The sequence below is a fragment of the Eucalyptus grandis genome, chromosome 3 (genome assembly GCF_016545825.1).
Source record: "Eucalyptus grandis isolate ANBG69807.140 chromosome 3, ASM1654582v1, whole genome shotgun sequence".
Lineage (NCBI taxonomy): Eukaryota > Viridiplantae > Streptophyta > Magnoliopsida > Myrtales > Myrtaceae > Eucalyptus > Eucalyptus grandis.
The window spans coordinates 7302059-7322445 of NC_052614.1; the positions used below are offsets into that span (position 1 = coordinate 7302059).

General features: G+C 37.8%; 2 protein-coding genes across 2 annotated transcripts; both read right to left on the minus strand.

Annotated features, from left to right (window-relative positions):
* Window positions 1-4597: 4597 nt before the first annotated feature.
* Window positions 4598-7248, minus strand: LOC120291600. The gene is made up of 3 exons (XM_039309250.1): window positions 7131-7248; window positions 4887-5131; window positions 4598-4837 (listed from the first exon to the last, which is right to left on the minus strand). The coding sequence occupies exons 1-3, from the start codon at window positions 7246-7248 to the stop codon at window positions 4598-4600; spliced, it is 603 nt and encodes a 200-aa protein (XP_039165184.1).
* A 1898-nt stretch (window positions 7249-9146) lies between these two features.
* Window positions 9147-11427, minus strand: LOC120291601 (ankyrin repeat domain-containing protein 27-like). Its single transcript, XM_039309251.1, has 3 exons — window positions 11167-11427; window positions 10871-10939; window positions 9147-9722 (listed from the first exon to the last, which is right to left on the minus strand). Exons 1-3 carry the CDS (start codon window positions 11425-11427, stop codon window positions 9147-9149), a joined length of 906 nt encoding a protein of 301 aa, XP_039165185.1.
* Window positions 11428-20387: the final 8960 nt, after the last annotated feature.

Consider the following 20387-nt stretch of genomic DNA (forward strand, 5'->3'; position numbering starts at 1 on the left):
CCCCTTGACGAGCGGATTGTGTATGAAAATTATTCTGATGAACAAGTAATCAATTAAGAACAAACCGATCCATACATGACTGTAAAACACCGAGATCAATAAATACAGCGGAATTAAAGCGTACATGTTTGAGCCATTGCTTCACTTGCAGAAAAGTAGATCACTCTGATAATCAGGGATCTATCGGAATGCCAAATCTTCCTCTCTATGACCTATTTCGATATAGCAGCTTTCAATGGGATTAAAGCAACTGATAGGTATAACCTACCCTTTTTTATAGGCTAGAGAGGGGACCTAGCAAACCCTAATCAACAACGTGTCAACTGGGCCATTTCCATTACGGGTTTCAGTCAAACACAATTGCCTACACTTTGCTGCTCAACTAGGCCTGTTAACAATAGATGCCAATACCCAATTCAATCAGATCACTTTAGGGTTTAACAAATATTGGAATATCCATTAACCCGATTATTTAAAATACAAAATCAATTAATTAATGTAAGCCCATATTATAGGAAATTCCAACATTCTCCCACTTGGGCTACATTAATTAATTTATTTTATTTTGAAAAAGATTTTATATTGAAAATGACACTATCGGGTTAATAACTAAAAATTTTGTTTTATGTGACCACAACTTTAAAAAAAAAAATATTCTAATAATGACATCTCAAACCAATCCAATCCTATATAACCTCAGTATATGACTATGAAGATCAATGTGTTAAGAAAATACCACAACACAAGACCTTCCATAATCACATATAATAAGTATTATATTTTCATGGATCATGGACCTAGTAGTGTAGTAAGAAATAATGCCAACATGTGATCAAAATACACATTATTTCTTATCGGTCCTCAATGCAATTTCTCAACGACATGAAACTGCATTAGCGCAATTTCTAAACAACATGAAATTGCTTCAGTGCGATTTCTAAACAACATGAAATTGCACAATTATGTCACAATCCAACATGAGATCTCATAATCAGTGACATCCAGTCATCTTTAAACTAAACTTAGTTTAAGGATACTGTTTTTTATACTTCCATTTCTCAGTCAACAGGAGAAAGGATAACAATAGAATCAATAACAACAATCATTAAAAATAAATGCTTTAATAGACATCATAAAAGCATTATCAGTCTACATATAACTATAATATCCAGAAATACAAATTATTAACTCCCACTAACAAAAGAAATCAAAAGATTCTAAAACACCCATATTCTTTACATGTTCTTTAAACAAAATGGGTCGTAAGCCTTTTGTTAGAGGATCAGCCAACATGGACTCAGTTATGATATTTTCAATTACAACGTCTCCATTTTTGACCAAGTCCTTAACAGTATAATATTTGATCTCCATGTGTTTGGACGCATTACTAATCTTGTCATGCTTGGAATAAAACACAGCTGTAGTTGTCACGTAGATCACCATAGGTCTAGCAATAGAGTCCACAACACGCAATTCGAGATCAAATTTTTGAGCCAAATCTGCTTGAACCGACGCGCCCGTAGCACGCTACAAACTCAGCATACATTGTAGAGTTGGTAATCAAGGTTTGCTTTGTGCTCTTCCAAGAAATAGCACCTCCAGCCATCATAAAAATATATCCAAGTTGATTTTCTATCATCTGAACAACTAGCAAAATCAGCATCTGAATATCCAATCACTTTAGGTCCTCAACTCTGCTATAAACGAGCATGAAATCCTTTGTTCGTTGTAGATATCTCATCACCTTCTTAGCTGCAACCCAATGTTCTTGACCTGGATTCGACAGATATCTTCCAAGAGTATTCACAGCAAAAGCAATATCAAGTCTGGTACATACTTGTGCATACATAAGATATCTTCCAAGAGTATGGAACATTTTTCATGACTTCCTTTTCAACATCATTCTTGGGACATTGATCTATGCTCAATTTATCTCCTTTCACAACAGGAGCTTCACCTGACTTACAGTGTCTGCATATTGAATCTTTTCAAAACACGATCTATATAACTTTTTGAGATAACCCCATAACCTTCTTAGATCATCACGATGAATCTCAATGCCTAGAACAAAAGAGGCTTCCCAAGATTTTTCATATCAAACTTTGTAGATAGAAAATTTTTGGTGTCATTCAATAGATCAACATCACTGCTAGCAAGTAAAATGTCATCTACATAAAGTACTAAGAAAATATATTTACTCCCACTTACTTTCATGTAGATGCATTGATCAAACTTATTTTCTTCAAAGCCAAATGATCTCACAACTTTGTGAAATTTTAAGTACCATTGACGTGATGCTTGTTTGAGACCATATATGGACCTTTGAAGTTTGCACACCATATGCTCCTTTTCGGCTTCTTCATTCAGATCTCCATTTAGAAAAGCTGTCTTGACATCCATTTGGTGAAGCTCTAAATCAAAATGAGCCACCAAAGCCATGATTATCCGAAAAGAGTCTTTAGTAGATACTGGGGAAAAGACTTCATTATAATCAATACATTCTCTTTGTGTGTACCCTTTTGCGACTAATCTTGACTTGAATCTCTTTATGTTGCCTTTATTGTCTTTCTTGGTTTTGAATACCCATTTGCAACCGATCGGTTTATGCCCATCAGGTAAATTAACAAGTCTCCATACTTGATTAGTTGACATGGAAAACATCTCGTCCTTCATCGCTCCTAACCATTTATCTGTCTGATCACTGTTAAGAGCTTCTTTGAAGGTCGTCGGATCAACTACTCTTCCAATGTCAAAATCAGCTTCTCCAAGATAGACATGATAATCATTTAAAAGTGTTGGTCTTCTTTGTCGCTGTGATCTTCGCACAGGCATTTCTGAAGCCGCATCATTTATCTGGGGAATTTCATTTGTAATGGAATGATCTATCGCCATATTTTCGGTATTTGCTTCTTGTTGAATTTCCACTCTGCTGGGATCTCGCATAGAATCTTCATGCAAGATGGGCAATGGAATAGAGACCATTTTGTTTGGTTCTTCCCTTTCAAAAGATTGAAAGGAACTCTTTTCAGCAACATCTAATTCCAGGAATTTAGCAATCTAAGATTCAACGATTCTAGTGCCTCGAGTAGGACAATAGAATCTATATCCTTTAGAATGATCATGATATCCAATAAAGTAACATCTAGTAGTCCTGGATTCTGTCTTCTTCTGAGAAGGATCATAAATTTTCACCTCTGCAGGACAACCCCAAACTCGTAAATGATTCAAGCTTGGTTTCCTCCCTGTCCACAATTCAAAAGGTGTTTTCGGCACCGATTTACTAGGTACACGATTCAATATATAAGTTGCTGTTTTAATCGCATCACCCCATAAGTATTCAGGCAAATTAGAACTGCCCATCATACATCGTTTCATCTCCATGAGTGTGCGATTGCGCCGTTCAGCTACACCATTCTGTTCAGGACTCCCAGGCATTGTATATTGAGCGACAATACCACAGTCCTGCAAATATTTTGCAAACGGTCCCTTTTGTTGTCCAGCCTCAGTATATCGCCCATAATACTCACAAGCTATGATCGGACGACAATCTTGATAATTTTTTCCCAATTGTTTCTCAACTTCAAAAGATCGAAACACTTTAAACATGTCAAGAGCATCAGTCTTCTCCTTAATTAGATAAAGATAATAATAACGAGAGAAATCATCAATGAACGTGATGAAGTATTTATTTCCACACAAGGTGGTTGAGTATGGCCCACTACTATCAATATGAATTATCTCCAATAGACTTTGACTTCGAGTAGCGCCTTTCTTCTTGGTTTTAGTTAATTTTCCCCTCACACAATCAATACAAGTCTCAGTATCATCTGAGTCAAGAGGAGGGAGAATATCAGCCACGACAAGTCGCTTTACCCATTCTTTGGAGATATGCCCCAATCGCTTATGCCATAGCATTGAAGATCTATCTTTGATTAAAGATCTCTTAGCAACAACATTCTCGACATTAAAAGAGCAATATGGCCTATCGGGAGATAAGGATAATCGATATAATCCATCAGACAAAACACAATTCCCAATAATTCTGGAATCATAACTCAAATCCACTCCTTTATTCGCAAAATGAAGACAATATCCAGCTTTGTCAAGCGAAGAAAGAGATACTAAGTTTCTCTAAAATTAGGAACATAAAAGACATTGTTCAAGACAAGCTGAAAACCAGAATCTAAATTCAAAACAACTGTCCTATGCACTCCACATCAACTCCAGTATTGTTTCCAACTTTAAGCTTTGACTCCCTCAGACTTGGACTCCTTAGATTTGTGAGACCCTTGGTGACTTTCTTTTCTTGTTTTTAGCCAAGCTCGAAATTTGTAGCAATTGGCTCTCTTGTGACCCCCGCTTCTTCTTGCAGTGAAAAAATTTAAAATCCTTATCTCCATTCCTCCCATAGTTCTCATTTTTCCTAAAGTCTTGCCATTTCTTTGGGCCATGAGCATTTGACCCCTTAGGCTTCCATTTGCCTCTATATGAACTCAACTTGGCATTGGTAGTTAAGTGGGCAGACCCATACTTTTCCTTCTTTAATTTCTCTTCCTCAGTCACACACTTAGCAATCAAGGCATTAACACTCCATGTCTCATTCTCGAGCATTATAAGCGATCTTAATCAAGCTAAATTCATCCGGCAAAACATTTAAGGCTTGATGCACAATATAATTTTCAGAAAGAACAATTTCATGGGCCTTAAGTTTGGATTGAATGTGGACCATCTTCAGTATAAATTCTCTAACACCCATAGCAGCATCATACCTTATGTTCGTTAACTCACTTAGCAAGTTCCCAGCTTCAGCCTTATCTGAGACTATATCTTTCTCCCACTGCTTCAAGGAACTGTCTGGCATTCATATCTTCCGGCAAACCACTAACCAGATGCTCAGCAATAGACCTCTTCATAGCAATGAGGCTCAGTCGATTAGATTTTTCCCATCTAGCATAATGGGCCTTTTGATCTGCAGTACTTTGATCATTGGGCCTAGCAGGTTCATCCTCACGTAGAGCCAAGTCCATATCAACGATGCCCAAAGCAAACTCTATATCTTGCTTCCATCTCTTAAAGTTTGATCCAATTAACATTTCAACCGTGGCATTGTTGTTATTTACAGCAAAGGTAACTGTTTGACATATATAATGCAATAAGATCAATTATGGGCAATAAGTAACTCAACAAAAATAATTAGTGCATCATAAACTCCCCTTTGGGCAGAGTGTATAATGCACCATTATTTTTCCCAGCATGAAATTTATAAAACAATAACAAGGAGAATTACATATAATTGTCAAGGATCCATCCCCTTTGGGCAGACAAATCCTCTAAATCATACATCTCCATAATATCAACATAGAGGAGAATTACATATAATTTTCAAAACATTTATCCCCTTTGGGCAGATAAATATTTTTCAATTATACATCCCCATCTTTTAAATATGGGAATTAAATTTCATGCTATTTTCCAAATTAATATACACAATAACTCCCTTTGGGCGAGTAATTGTATATATTAATCTTTTATCAATAGGGAACTCCATAACTTATGCTCAAAATTCATCAAACAATATGAAACACTTCACAACATGTGTTTCCAATGATCATATTGCACATTTTCAAACAACAATTTTTGCCACAATTTTTTTTAATTTTTTTAAAATTTATTATTATTTTATTATTTTTATTTTAATATTATTATATTAATATTATTTTAATAATACGGACCCAACCTGCGGGCCCTTACCTGCGCCCGGCCCGCACACAAGCCACTTAAAACGGGCGGGCCGCGAATAAAATTGGCCCACAAATTCAAAACATATAAACTAATAAAGAGAAGAGCTAAGCCCATTAATTTTGGGCTCTGGGTTCTGGGCGTGAGCCTAGAACCTTTATGTTTCTTTAATAAAGGTCTGGGCTACGCCCAGAACCTTAAACATAAAAAAACAAACCCATCCATTGGTCCGGCCCGGCTGGAGGGTTCTTCAACCTCCAGCCGGGTCCCGAAGTTGCAGAAAACCGGGTCGCACGACCCGGTTTCGACCCGAAGCACCAAAATACCATAGAAACATTGATTTTTTTATGAAATTTATCCATGGATATTGCATATAACATCAATATGATTGATTATAATGGATTAAACGGAGAAAAAACTAACTAAATCTACCACATGCAAGCTTCGAAATTTCGGACTAAAGCTCCCATGGCCGAATTTCGAATTTCCTAAATTTAAACCCTAAAAACTCAATTCAATACAACTAAAGATACTAAAACAAATATATAACATACCCATGCAACGGTTTACATCATACATCAATCGATTGCAAGTAATTTGCAAATTCTAGAACTTTTTCACGTATAAACCCTAGAATTTCAAATCTAAATTTCTCTCTCAATTCTCAACGAAATTATGCAAATTATATATGGTTGGAAAGATCTTGACGTGTAGAACAAAAGCCTTATGGTTACGGGATTAATCAAGCAATAAATCTACACGAAAAAAAATAAATAATACCCATATTCGGCTCAAAGAGGAGGGTTTCGAATTTGTCCATAAAAAAAAAATTTGGGTTCTACAATCATGTACGATCTGCTCTGATACCACATGTATGAAAATTATTCTGATGAACAAGTAATCAATTAAGAACAAACGGATCCATACATGATTGTAAAACACCAAGATCAATAAATACAACGGAATTAAAGCGCACTGTTTGAGCCATTGCTTCACTTGCGTAAAAGTAGATCACTCGATAATCGGGGATCTATCGAATGCCGATCTTCCTCTCTATGACCTATTTCGATATAACTTTCAATGTGATTAAAGCAACGATAGGTATAACCTACCATTTTTATAGGCTAGAGAGGGACCTGCAAACCCTAATCAACAACGTGTCAACTAGGCCATTCCATTACGGGCTTCAACCAAACACAATTGCCTACACTTTGTGCTCAACTAGGCTTGTTAACAATAGATGCCAATACCCAATTCAATTAGATCACTTTAGGGTTTAACAAATATTGGAATATCCATTAACCTGATTATTTAAAATACAAAATCAATTAATTAATGTAAGCCCATATTATAGGAAATTCCAACAGATCGGTCACCCATAACACTTGTACCTGCATCAAATTCATCATCTTGAATGACACCAACCGGGACTTGGCGGGACTTCAGGTTGAGGACTGAGCAGTTCGGGGACATGCCCATCATGACCAGTGTCGGAGGAGGTGAAGACATGGCGGCCGGCAGGTCGTCGCAGGCAGAAGGATTGGGGCAAGTGAAGGGGCGTGGCACTTGGAGATGGAGGAAGACTCATTGTCTCGTCTGGACGGCCCGAGTCTCGTGGGTGCGTGGGTTTTGAAATAATGGGTTGGACTATAGTTTTTTTCAGTCCATCCTAGCCCATTTTAGGGGAAAATAAATAAATAAAACGAGTTACTGGTACCAAATTGGGCTCATTAAATTTTAGTCATAAAAATGCCGGGGGAGGCGAAGGCCTGGCGGCCGGCAGGTCATCAGAGGCGGAAGGATCGGGGCAAGAGAGGGGGCGGCAGCACTTGGAGATGGAGGAAGACTCATTGTCTCGTCTGGACGGCCTAAGTCTCGTGGATTTGTGGGTTTTGAAATAATGGGTTGGACTATAGTTTTCTCACTCCATTTTAGCCCATTTTGGGAAAAAAAAAAAACGAGCTACTCGTATCAAATTAGGCTCGTTAAATTTGAGTCATAAAAATGACGGGATCTTATCATTAGCCACGGGTCTAGAGTCTGCCGTGAGAAAAAAGGGACCGCATCCCAGGTGCCAAATCGGCTGGTTACCAACACAAAGATAATTTATGAATTGCAAGATCATTTTCGTATTTACTAGTACTTAAGGACGTAAAGGTAATTTAATAAGGCTGAAACTAATTTTATGAACATAAAAGTATGGCTTACAAACATCATTTTGCAGTTATGATACAATAAAGACGTTACTACAATTAGACCGTGCTAGCAATTTATTAAGAATAAGTATAATTGAGATCAACAAGAATTAGCACTCACTCTTTTTACTAATTATAAGGGAAATGACTACCTTAGAGGTGCATTACATCTTATAGGGTAAATTACTACTCTTAATTACTCACTATAAGGCATATGATTGTATTAAGAGACATTACTACTTTGAAGGTAAATCACTCAATTTATCGCTTGAGAGTACTTACACTTAGGGCGCATTTGGCAATTGGCCAAATAGTAAAAATTTCTATTCTTTTGTTAGTCGGGAGTAGCTTTGAAGTAGAAATCCATTTTGATAAAAACTTTGTTCCTAAGAATAGATTTGGAATGGAATCAAGGAGTAGAAAAAAGCTGATTCTTTGTTCTCGGAAACAATTCCAGAATCAAAGCCAACCCATTTTTTTTTTTTTCTCTTTCTTCTTCTTGTTCTTCTTTCCTCTCTCTTCTTCTTCCACTACCGTTGCCGATCACTAGCGATTGGTTGGGCAAGCTTCAGCGAGCTCACTAGAGGCTTGCCAGGCTAGGGCGAGGTCCGACGAACTCGCCGGAGACTTGCCCAACCACTGGAGAGGCTCGACCTCGCCAGATCTGGATAGTCCCCTGTCATACCTAACCTAATTAAGGGAACAAAGACCTTACTACGTGTTCTCCTCTTGCTTGTAACCATCTGTAATCTGACTACAACCGCAACTCACTCCTTACATTAAGTACATCACATAAAGAAAGAAGAAAGAGAAGAGATTTCCATGTATTAATAATACCTATTGTTTATACTCCATTCCATCGTCCATGTAAACTCCAATCTTTTACATGCGTCATCCATCAACACGCCTAAGACACTTATGGTTTAAACCGGCACATAGACAAGCGCATTGCATTCTCAGACGTATCGTACATAATTGGCTAAAGAGCATGCTCAATAGCACATACTATATAGCATCTACTCTTGCATGGCCTCATGGCTCAGTGCATTTCTTCTAGGACAAACAAATCTGTAGTAATAGACAGCCACTAAACCATAGTATTCTACCTCTTCCCTTTCCCGAAGGCTTTGTAGACAAATTTCAGGACTTTGCGCACCAATTTCCAGATTAAGCGGATTGTATGGCACAAGAAAATAAGAAACATCAATCCCCTTATACAGTTACGACTACTTTATCATTAGCATACTTTATTTCTCCCTCATCCGGTGAGGATAATACCATGAGGATTGAATAACTCAACACCGTGAAGGTTATCGCAACCCACATACTTAGCATTGCAATCCACGTGGTGATCCGACGCTGCTTTAAGGGAAGACCACTTATGAGAAGCATAATGGTGCTAAGCGATGCCATGAAGCTTATCATGTTAAATGCCATGAACACCTTGTAAAGCCATTCCATGTCCGGAGGTGCCTTTGGTGGTGCCTTTGGTGGTTCCCTACCAGCTTCGTAAGCTATAATAGCTACCAATGCCGCCACCACCATTAGCATCTTATGCATATCGTTTTGCCACTTTCTCTTCTCTTCCCTCTTGCTCTCTTCGGTAACCATGTTTTTTGCATCGGTTTGTCTGGACAGGTCATGATTCTCTGAAGTTTGATGAGCAGAATCCTTAATCTCTGAAGCTCTTTCCACGCTCTGGCCTTGTGCTAGCAGGCTTAGTGCCATGAAACCTTTGGATTTCATAATATTCGAGTCTACTCCTTTACTAGTCAGGTAGATTATAGTCTATAGAGGAGTAACAATAGAATGTGTCAATTGATGTTGGATTTGAACTAGACAAGCCCATGTTATATACTTTTGAGGACTAAGTTTGCTTCTTTTGTTTTTAAGTCCTCTAATGTTTGTGACTAAGTAACAATAGAATGTGTCAAAAGGGAATCTCATCGCTTGTTGAATTTCTTCCGCTTCTCTGTTTTTATATTCCTTCTAATCTAGATGAAATTAGCGTGAAAATATGTGAAGCACAAAGTTGTAGTTAATTATCTGGACAAATGACTTCTTTTCCAAATATCAAAACTTGTGATGATTTAGGAAAAAGTGTCAGAAAAGTCCTAAACCTATAACATTGGTGTTAACATAATCCTAAACATTTTAATTGTGTCAATTTAGTCATAAACCTTATAACCTAATGTCAATTCAGTCATTTTACTAATTTCAACTAGATATTGTTGATGTGGACCCCGTCCAGTCTATGTGGCATGATTGGCGCTAATGTGAAATTTTTTAATAATATTTCCATATATATATTTTTAAATTTTTTCCTTTTTACATCCTTTTCCTGATGACTAGTCGTTGACCATTGGCCATGGTGGGTGGACTAGCTTCACTTGGGTGAGGGTCTCTGTTGCCTGCCACGGCGAGGTTGAACCCTAAAGAGGGCTCCCCTCACTCAGGCTAGGGCGGCCTTGCTAGATTTAGCCTAGGCGAGGCCAAGCCCTACCAAATCATGTAAGACTGGCCCTTGCCCAAGCCAAGGCTAGCTTGCCCTGCCATGGCCAATAGCTAGTTAAAGGAAGAAGAAAGGAAAAAAAAAAAAAAAAAAATCAGAAAAATATTTAAAAAATTGAAAAAAATATAATATAAATTTGTCCATATTAGCATTGGCTATGCCAAGTTGGACAGCCGTCATCCATAGTAGCAATTTTTGGCCAAAGTTAGTTTGAAGGACTAAATTGATATTAAATCAAAATGTTTATGGCTAAATTGACATAATTAAAAAGTCTAAATCTTCTGACACTTTTCCCTGATGATTTATAAATGGATATCTTTTAACTTCTGAATATCTCTAGGACATTCATGTTTGCTAGAATTGCCTTTTCGTTGATAAGCTCATTGAATTTGACTAGAGCAAAGGCTTAGTTGTATGAACATACCTCGATTTGTCCATTTGAAGCAGCCAAATGCAAAATCGTATTGCCATCTTCGTCCCTTGAGTTGATGAACTGATCATTTCCCAAGATATCTTTCATAAACTTCAAAGCTTCTAGTTTTTTTGCTTCACGCATAAATGCAGAATTGTCTGGCCATGTTTGACGATGCTGCGGGCTGCATCAGGTGTCGCTTGAACCAAGCATTCCAACACATCGACATGCCCTTTCATAACCGTGACATGAAGAGGGTTTCTTTTGTATTTGTCATGGACAAAACGAGTTTCTGGGCTGACTCTTACCAAGCTTTCCACTATGTCAAGGTAACCTTTTGCTGCCGCGAGATGAAGAGGGGTTGAACTTTGATAATCTTGCTCTCTTGCCAACTCAGCCTTCCGAGCTAGGATTGCTTCCACGGCATCCAAGTGTCCAAGCATGGTTGCGATGTGCAAAGGAGTCTCATTGTGATTCCCGATCATGATTCTATCAAGAAGCAGCTTATCTTTTCCAAGCAAAGAATGCACGTTTCCTTTCATGGTGGCTTCGTAGAGCTCGGACTCCATGTTTGGCTCTTTAAAATGGGAATTTCGGGATGCTCACTACTCCATTTGGGGCCTTGAATATATATTGTAAAGTTAGGCTTGACGAGGACCAAAAAATGATTGGTAAAAAATTAGACATCTTTTTTCTGCAAGTACGTAGCTCAAGTTTACGTTGGCCGAACGTTGCGCCTCAAATGTTTCTGTACACACGCTAGAAGAGATGTTAGCTCACGGCTCTATAGACCTAGTCAAACTCCACCGCACCAATCGGTCGTAGACATTTGGAATTTACTTACAACTGGTTCTTAGGGGAATTAAGAAGAAACCTGCAATCTCTCCTTTAAGTTTGTTGTTTTGTGAAATCGAATTTTAAATTGTTTAAATGTCCTCGTTAATTGGCCTGAAGGAAGCTACCATTCTCTTGATCGTCACTTCTTTCGTCTTTATCGCGATGATGTTCTTCCCTTAAATCACGACTGGACATTTTACACAGAATCTTAGACATGATTGGCTAAGATCAAAGACTAAAATTCTCTTAAGGTAATTTCGCCGAACAATCAGAAATATATCAAACACCATTCCTGTCCTTTTCTTAAGAATATGGACAATGTGAAAGCTTGGACACGTATGAAACATATTTCAGGCTGACTCTTGACAAGCTTGTCACTATGTTAACGCATCCTTTTGCTTCTGCGAGATGAAAATGCGTCGATCTCTGAGAATCCTGCTCTCTTGCTAGTTCGGCCTTGCGAGCTAGGACCTCTTCTACAATTTCTAAGTGTTTGAGCATGGCTGAGATATACACAAGAGTCTATGTGATTTTTGGTCGTGATTCGGTCAAGAAGCGGCTTATCTTTTCCAAGCAACTCAAGCAAAGAAGGCACGTCTCCTTTCACAGTGGCTTCATGGAGCTCAGACTCCATGTTTGGCTCTCTAAAACGGGAGTTTCAAAATACTCACTACTCAATTTGGGGACTTGAATGTATATTGTCACCAAGTCAACTTTCAAGGTAGGTTTGATAAAAAGCGAAAAATGATTGGTGGTATGTGGCTCAAGTCTCCGTTGAGCCTGGACATCCTTTGATCATGCAAAGCAATCGCACTCTAGTCATGCAAAACTAGTTGTGAAATCATTTCATTCATACAAACATGAAATTACGTAACCCAGGCACTTTCAAAGAAATTATACTCTCATATGGTCGTGTTAGGAAGATGGTTACAAATGATAATAGTACCATTAGCACATTATTTGGTCTTCTCAACATGGTAATTCCTAATGATTTCAAGCTTGTGAATGGTTTAAGCTCAATGTGGAGGCATTAGCCTTGCCATGCCACCAACGAATTCTGCCAAAGAGAGTTGATCTTCATTTTCTACCATGATGGTTGGGATCTCAACTTTGCCGTCAAGGCTTACGGCCATATATGAGCCACCGTCGCTGGATGTGTGGACAAGCTACCTCATGAGCCATGGACGAGGCCAGATCTGGAGGCACAAACGCATCAAGCTTTGCCATCAAAGTGGCCAGTGCTGGGTCCAGGCCGAACATTGTTGCGAGTCCAAGCCAAGCTACCCCTCCGTAGTCATAATGGCTGGCTCCATCTAGAATACAGGCAGTAATTTTGTCATATCAGCTGCTGACGTAATACTTCGAACGTATCTCAATTTGTAAGTGAATCTAAATGATCGAATATCTTTTAAATCTCATTTAGGTGAAGATGCCTCGGATGTTTCTGGACACAAACGCTTGGACAAATGTCGCTCATGGCTCTATGGACGTAGTCAAACTCGGGCAACGCAGATCGGTTGCAGACATTTCGAATCTACTTACAACTAGTTCTTGGGAGAATTGAGAAGGAACCCGCAATCTCTTCTTTCAACTTTGTCCCTGTCCTTTACTTGCGAATATGGACATATATGAACCCGCGAACTTGACCTACACAGACTAAATGCATACAATCTCCCCATCAAATCGTCCCTAGATGCATCCCCCAATTTCCTAAACCCGGCAGGTCAACTTGAAAAGCTCTTTCTGTAGTCTTATTTGAGCCTGCACATTCCCCTATTCTTCAGCTAAGATTATTAAACTTGATGGATTGTGGTAGGAAAGATGCTTGAAATGAGCAACAGCGTCATGAGTGCATTTACGCTTAGTCTTTCAAACGACATAGTTGCTAATGATTCCGAGCTAGCAAATAATTTAAGCACAATGAGCAAGCAGCAGTCTTGCTTTACATTCGATTTGCCCATTTTTGTTCCGGTGAAATTTGTGATCCATTTCATGAACCATCCAGATTTCTCCAGCGGCTGTCCAACTGGCAATTTGGTAACTACGTCGAGAGCAAGCAAGTTGAGAAATTCACAGCTGTCCAAGATTGAAGAAGAGAAGACAAAAACTACAGCTGGAAGTCTAAGGTGGCTAACATCTTGGAGATTCTCCTGTCAGCAACGAGCAATTTGACAAAAAAAATCAAAATAAAATTGTCCCACTTGTAGTATAAAGTCATAGGACAGAAAAATCCTGTAAAACAAGTCAGCTTTTCTGTAAGACATGAACGAAATAAAAAAAAAAAAAAAAATCAATCCATAACGTTTACGTCAGCTTTTCTGTTTGAAGGCGTTTCGGTTTAAAAAAAATTGCTTTCTAAACGATCCTCTAAAATAGAGAGTGGGGTATTCTAACGATATTCCTAGTGACTTCATCCTCTATTTCCATTTAAGACACTCTTTAGCAAAAGTATTTTGCTTCCACCGAGCTAAAAGAATGCCCTATTGAGTTTCTTCCCGGATAGAAAGAGCAAGAAAACCAAGTCATGTAACAAAATTAAGCACGTTACATACTCGGATCACTTGCAAGCCTGATGTAAAAGTTTTGTCGGCATGAAATCTTTTTGATTTTGACATTCAATCTTTTAACAGCGGAGGTGGCGAGCAATGCACATTAGGAGGATAGAGAGCTGCTGCGCCCACCGCTGGGGACGTATTAGGGTGCGTTTGGTTGGACCACCCCATGATGTGGATTTTAATCCTGTCCATCTTGCCGATGGCTGTGGCGAGGACTTCTCTGATGTCGCTGTGCATTAGCACTTTAGAGCACGCATTCGAGACCGCAAGCGGGCGTGCAGCTGCATTGGCCTCTTCGTGGATGGATCCAAGCCCGGTGCGATCGGCTGCTGATCTTTTGGTCACGGAGAGGATGCAGATGAAGCCCTGCGCAGGGGACTAAGATCCATTTTTGCAAGAACATCAGCTAATAAAATGTTCTCCTGTGATTGTGATGATTACCTCTTTGGTCTGTTTGATGTATCCATTCCGACCACTCCCCATGCTTAGTCTATCTTTTACCCATAATTATGTGTGGAAATTTAATTGGAAAGGCAAATGGGACTTGGTAAGATTTGAACTTAGGGCCTTCAGCTCTGATACATGTAAGAATTTTGTGAGATTACTGCTGACTGTCGTAAAAGTTTAAACTGTTAAATGGAGACGTGATTTAATATTTAATTATTCTAACAGTATTAGTGATGATTTTCTAAACCATGCTTTTGTTGATCATGATTTTAAATTACCAATATGATGGTCCTTTGTGGGACAGGTATGAGTTAGTGACATAATATTTGTAAGAAAATGTGAAGTTGAAAGTTAACTTACGGTTTGCTTCTTAAGTCTTATAAAAATCTAAGAAAAACACAAGCTCCTCTATGAGGGAGCAAACGTATAATACGAGCTTCTTAGCGAAGGAAAAACGACGGTGTCATCCTCATCATTAATCACTGGTCTAGGATCCCGTATGATAAAAAAAGGAGACGTCACCCCGTGTGCAAATCACTTGTAATTTACTTTGATAGTAGGCAATATACGCATAAAAAAAAATGTAAGATAGCTTTAACATTTACAAATACTTACCAACGTAAAATAATTTAACTGCAACGGAATTAGTAATACGAACACAAAAATTTGACTTACGAACATCATTTTGAATTTATGATACAATAAGGTATATTACTATGATTAGACTTTGTTAGCGATTTACTAAGAATGGGTATAATTAAGGTCGTCAAGGATTAGCACTCACTGAATTTACTAATTAGAAGGAAAATTACTATTTAAGAGATGCATTACATCTTATGGGGTAAATTACTACTTTGAATTACTTTCTATAAGACTTATTATTGTCTTAAGAGATGTTACTACTTTGAAGGTAAATCACTCATTTTGTCTCTTGTAATTATCTATTGATAATGATTGGTAGTTCATTATGGTTAATTTATTTCAATCGTTAATGGTCCCTTTATACTTCATAACTTGATGATGATATTACTAAGTATTCCTACCATAGTGTAATATCCCTCAAGAGGTCATTACTTGTAGTTACCCGCGTTAGTAATTACACCTCCAACAATTGTAATTTGCCTCAAATCGTTGTGATCTCAATTGCACCTCTAGCGAGTACTTTCCTTTTTCGCATAGTAACTTAGCTTATAGTTCATAACAAGAAATTCCTATCTCTTAGCTTGAGTGAAAATAATCTACTTTTGGAGACAATAAATTACCTCAAGTTATCCTAAGCTCGATAAGTTGTGAATTGGCGGGTTTGGAAGAGTCCGGGCTAAGCCTAATAGACTTAGCAAGCCATTACTCTTCACAGGCACCCGTGTGATAGGGCGCCGAAAAAGAGGTCGCGACAATGTTCAACGACACTACAAGCTGCATCAGGTCTCACTTGAACCAAGCATTCCAAAATATCCACATGCCCTTTCATGGTTGTGACGTGAAGAGGGTTTCTTTTGTATTTGTCATGGATGAAACATGCCTCAGGGTTGACTCTTAACAAGCTTGCCACTATGTTAAGGTATCCTTTTGCTGCCGCAAGATGAAGAGGCATCAAACTTTGACAATCCCGCTCTCTTGCCAGGTCGGCCTTTCAAGCTAAAACCTCTTCCACAAAATCCAAGTGTTCGAGCATGGCTGCGATGTGCAGAGGAGTCTCAGTGTGATTCCCGGTCATGATTCCAGCGAGAAGTAGCTTATCTTTTCTGAGCAACTCAAGTAATAAACGCACATTTCCTTCCACGGCGGCTTCATAGAGCTCGGACTCCATGTTTGGGTCTCTAAAATGGCAGTTTCGGAATACTCACTCCTCCATTTGGAGATTTGAATATATATCGTCACAACCAAGTGAATCTTCACAGTAGGCTTGACGAAGACCGAAAAATGATTAGTAGATTTTTCATCTGCAAGTATGTGGCTCAGTTCCCCCGAATGTCTATGGAGGGTGTGTTGGGATATACCTGGCGGCCATTTTCTGGCGAGTCTCGTCTCCATTTGGTCCTATATTGGTCAACTGGATGCTCCACTGAAACAAGCACTCAATAAAACACTCTTCTCTGTTCTCTCTCTACGTCGCTTTATTCACCACACGCTCGCACATGGAGCACCTTCTCCATTTATAGGATGCAAAGTCGGTGCATCCCAGCTTTCCACACTTTTCCAATATAAAATATCTCCTAAACTAATTCATCACATTGCAACTTGCTTTGGCTTATCGGAAGAGGCGGTGAGAAAGGGAAAAATCTGGAGAGAAGGTAAAATATGGAAGAAGGGAGAGAGAGATCTGGAAAATGGAAGAGGAGAGGCGATGCTTCTCAACATGTCCCCTTGGAGACTTGGCGTCCTTTGTGTTGTGAAAATATGGCTTTGAATTGGGTAGAACAATGAAGACAGAGATAGTCAGTACTCAAGTCGGACTTTGAAACGTGATATCACTTTTTTTAAGGATTTATTTGCCCTACAACATTGCTAATGGTCACCGGCAAAAATCCTCTAGGATACAACAAAGTCTCGGATGAGAATACTAGATAGCAATTATAGTATTTCTCCAAGGTCTCTCTAGGAAACAATTTGAAAGAATGGCTGTAGTTTTTTCAGACAGAAAGCTTGAAAAAGATGAAAAATGATCACTTTCGTTTTTCCGAAAATAACAGTATATATAAAAAAGATCTTTTAACTCTTCGTGAAAATTGCTAAAGAATGAACAAACACATTCTTTAGAAAAATTGTTCGGATAAATAAATACGACTCTTTGGAAGAAGTCGAAATCCGAACAATTGCAACACTTCGGGAAAAGTTGTAAACCGTATAAGTAATTTTCCAAAGATTGTATCGAAAAAACACAAATAAAAATTCGGAATAATAGTTTTTTTTTAAAAATAGAATTTAGAATTTACATTTTATATTTCATTTCCAAAAATTCTCAAATTAAAATGCAACCTTTGAATTGATTAAAAAATTGATAACATAAAAATTAAATAAATAACAAATGAGTTAGTGCTAATTAACCGCGTCATCATTCGTGCACCCGCCGTGGGTATGGTGGGGTCTAGCCTCACCCGATCATTCCTTGAGATACACAAGGAAACCCTTCACTTATAAATCAGCCCACTTCCTCTCACTTTTCCTATGTGGGACAAGAAAAACACACTCAGCTTGTTTTGACAAACAAACCTCCAACACTTTGAAATTCGCTGCTGTCACAATGCTTCATTGCGACGACCAGCCATTTTTCACACAATTTAAGACATGATTGGCTAAGACCAAAGACCATAATTCTCTGCGATAATTTCACCGAATAATCAGGGATATATCAACACCGGTCCTTACCTTCCCTTACAAATATGGACATATATGAACGCGTGAACTTGACTTACATAGACCAAATGCAGACAGTGTCACCACCAATTGGTCCCAGGTGCCTCCCCCAATTCCCTAAACACGACATGTCAACTTCAAAAGCTCCTGTTTTGGTCTTATTTGAGCCTGCAAAATATCTTATTCTTCGGCTCAGATCATTCAACTTTATGGATCGTGTTAGGAAGATGCTTGAAACGAGCAAGTTTCATAAGTGCATTTATGATTAGTCTTTCCGCCAAAATAGTCGCAAATGATTTTTAGCTAGCAAATAATTTAAGCACAATGAGCAAGCAGCAGTCTGGCTACACATTTCATGGCCCATTTTTGTTCAAACACCAATGTGCTTTTATGCAAAGATTAATTTACTTTGAAGGTATCAGCAAAAACAAAATGATCATAAATTGGAGAAGGGAAAGCCAAAAATAATCCGAATCAATATCACCTGTTAATTTTCTTCACAGAAAGAAAGAACAAGAAAACCAAATCATGCGGCAAAATAAAGTATGTTACATGCTCAGATCACTAGCTCCACTGCATTCAGTGATCATGGCAAAGAATTCGTGAGAAAGTTTCGACTCTTCCTCGCACGACTAATGTAGAAAAATTGTGGGCACGTAATCATTTTATCTGGACATTCAATCAATAACTTAGTATTTTGTGAAAGCGAATCTTAATTTGTTTGAAAGTCCTTGCCATAAACTGCCCTCATGAACGCAAAACATCTGCTTCGGTAATTCTACGTTCTAGGATTTTCTACTTTGGTCTTAAGCTTATTGGGGGCGATTCTAGGGTCCCATATGGAAGAAGGGACCTCCATTCCGTGTGCAAAATTGACTGGCTATAGCCATTTATTTTTTAGTTTACTTTGGTTGTAGATGATTTTGCCAATTCAAAAGGGAAATTATGAATTATAAGATAAAGTTTGCATTTGCAAATATCTACAAACATAGAGGTAATTTAACGACGTTAAAACTAATTTTACGAACACAACATATACTTACAAACATCATTTGGCACTTATGATACAATAATGTATGTTATTATAGGCTTTGTTAAAAATTTACTAAGAATTGACCCAAAAAAAAAAAAAAAAAAAAAACAATTTGCTAAGAATGAGTATAATTGAGATCATCAAGGATCAGCACTCATTCATTTTACTAATTATAAGGAAAATCAATACTTCAAAAGGTATATCATTTCTTATAGGGTAAACTACTATTTTGAATTTCTTCCTATAAATTAGAACATTGTCTTAAGATATGTTACTACTCTGAAGGTAAATTACACGTTTTGTAACATGAGAATGCTTACGCTTAGTAATTTTCTTATAACATAGTAAATTACTTCAAGCCATCGCATGTGATACATTACCTGGTAGTTGACCTAAAGCCGTGGTGAATTGGCTGAACTCCTCACAATTTCATTGCACTTATGGTTCGTAAAATTTTATAAAAAAAAAAAAAAAACATTCCTTAACAGTTTGTAAGTTGGGGATGTTTTCAGTAGTAACTATATTGTAATTTTCTATATACAGTCATGGTCCGTAGTTCATTATGGTTAGTATTTTTCCAGTATTAATAGTAAATTCCCTTCATATTTCATAACTCGACAATGGAATTACTAAGTAATTGTCCCACCATGGTCTAATTTTCCATGACATGTCATAACTTGTAGTTCCTATCCTTAATAATTATATCTCTGACAATCGTAATTTGCTTAAAATCGCCGTGATCTCAATTGTACCAGTGGTTAGTAGGTTCCTCTTTTGTGTAATTTAGCTATACAGTTCGTAACAAGAATGCTCTGATGGTATATTTCCATCTTAAAAGATGTTACTACTTTGATGGTAAGTTATTTATTTTGTAACATGGAAATGCTTACACCTAATAATTTCCTTATAACATTCCCTCAAACCATGGGGTGTGACATACTACTTGGTAATTGATCTAAAGCAATGGTAAATTGTTTATACTCCTCATAATCTTGTTGCACTTGTTCATAAAATTGAATTCAAATGGTGACATTCATATACACCACTTAAATTAGGGATGTTGTACTAGTTATTCGGTAATTTCATAATTTTCTTCAATTAGTCAAAATTGGTAGTTCATTGTTTTCTTTTATTTTAGTATTTTTCAATTATTAACGATAACTTCCTTTTATACTTCATAACTCGACCGGCCATAATCCGTAGTTCCTGTCCCGCATTATTATACCTCTAATAATTATAATTTACCTAAAATTGCCACGATCTTAGTTGCATGTCTAGTTTGCTCTTTCCTCTTTTTGTG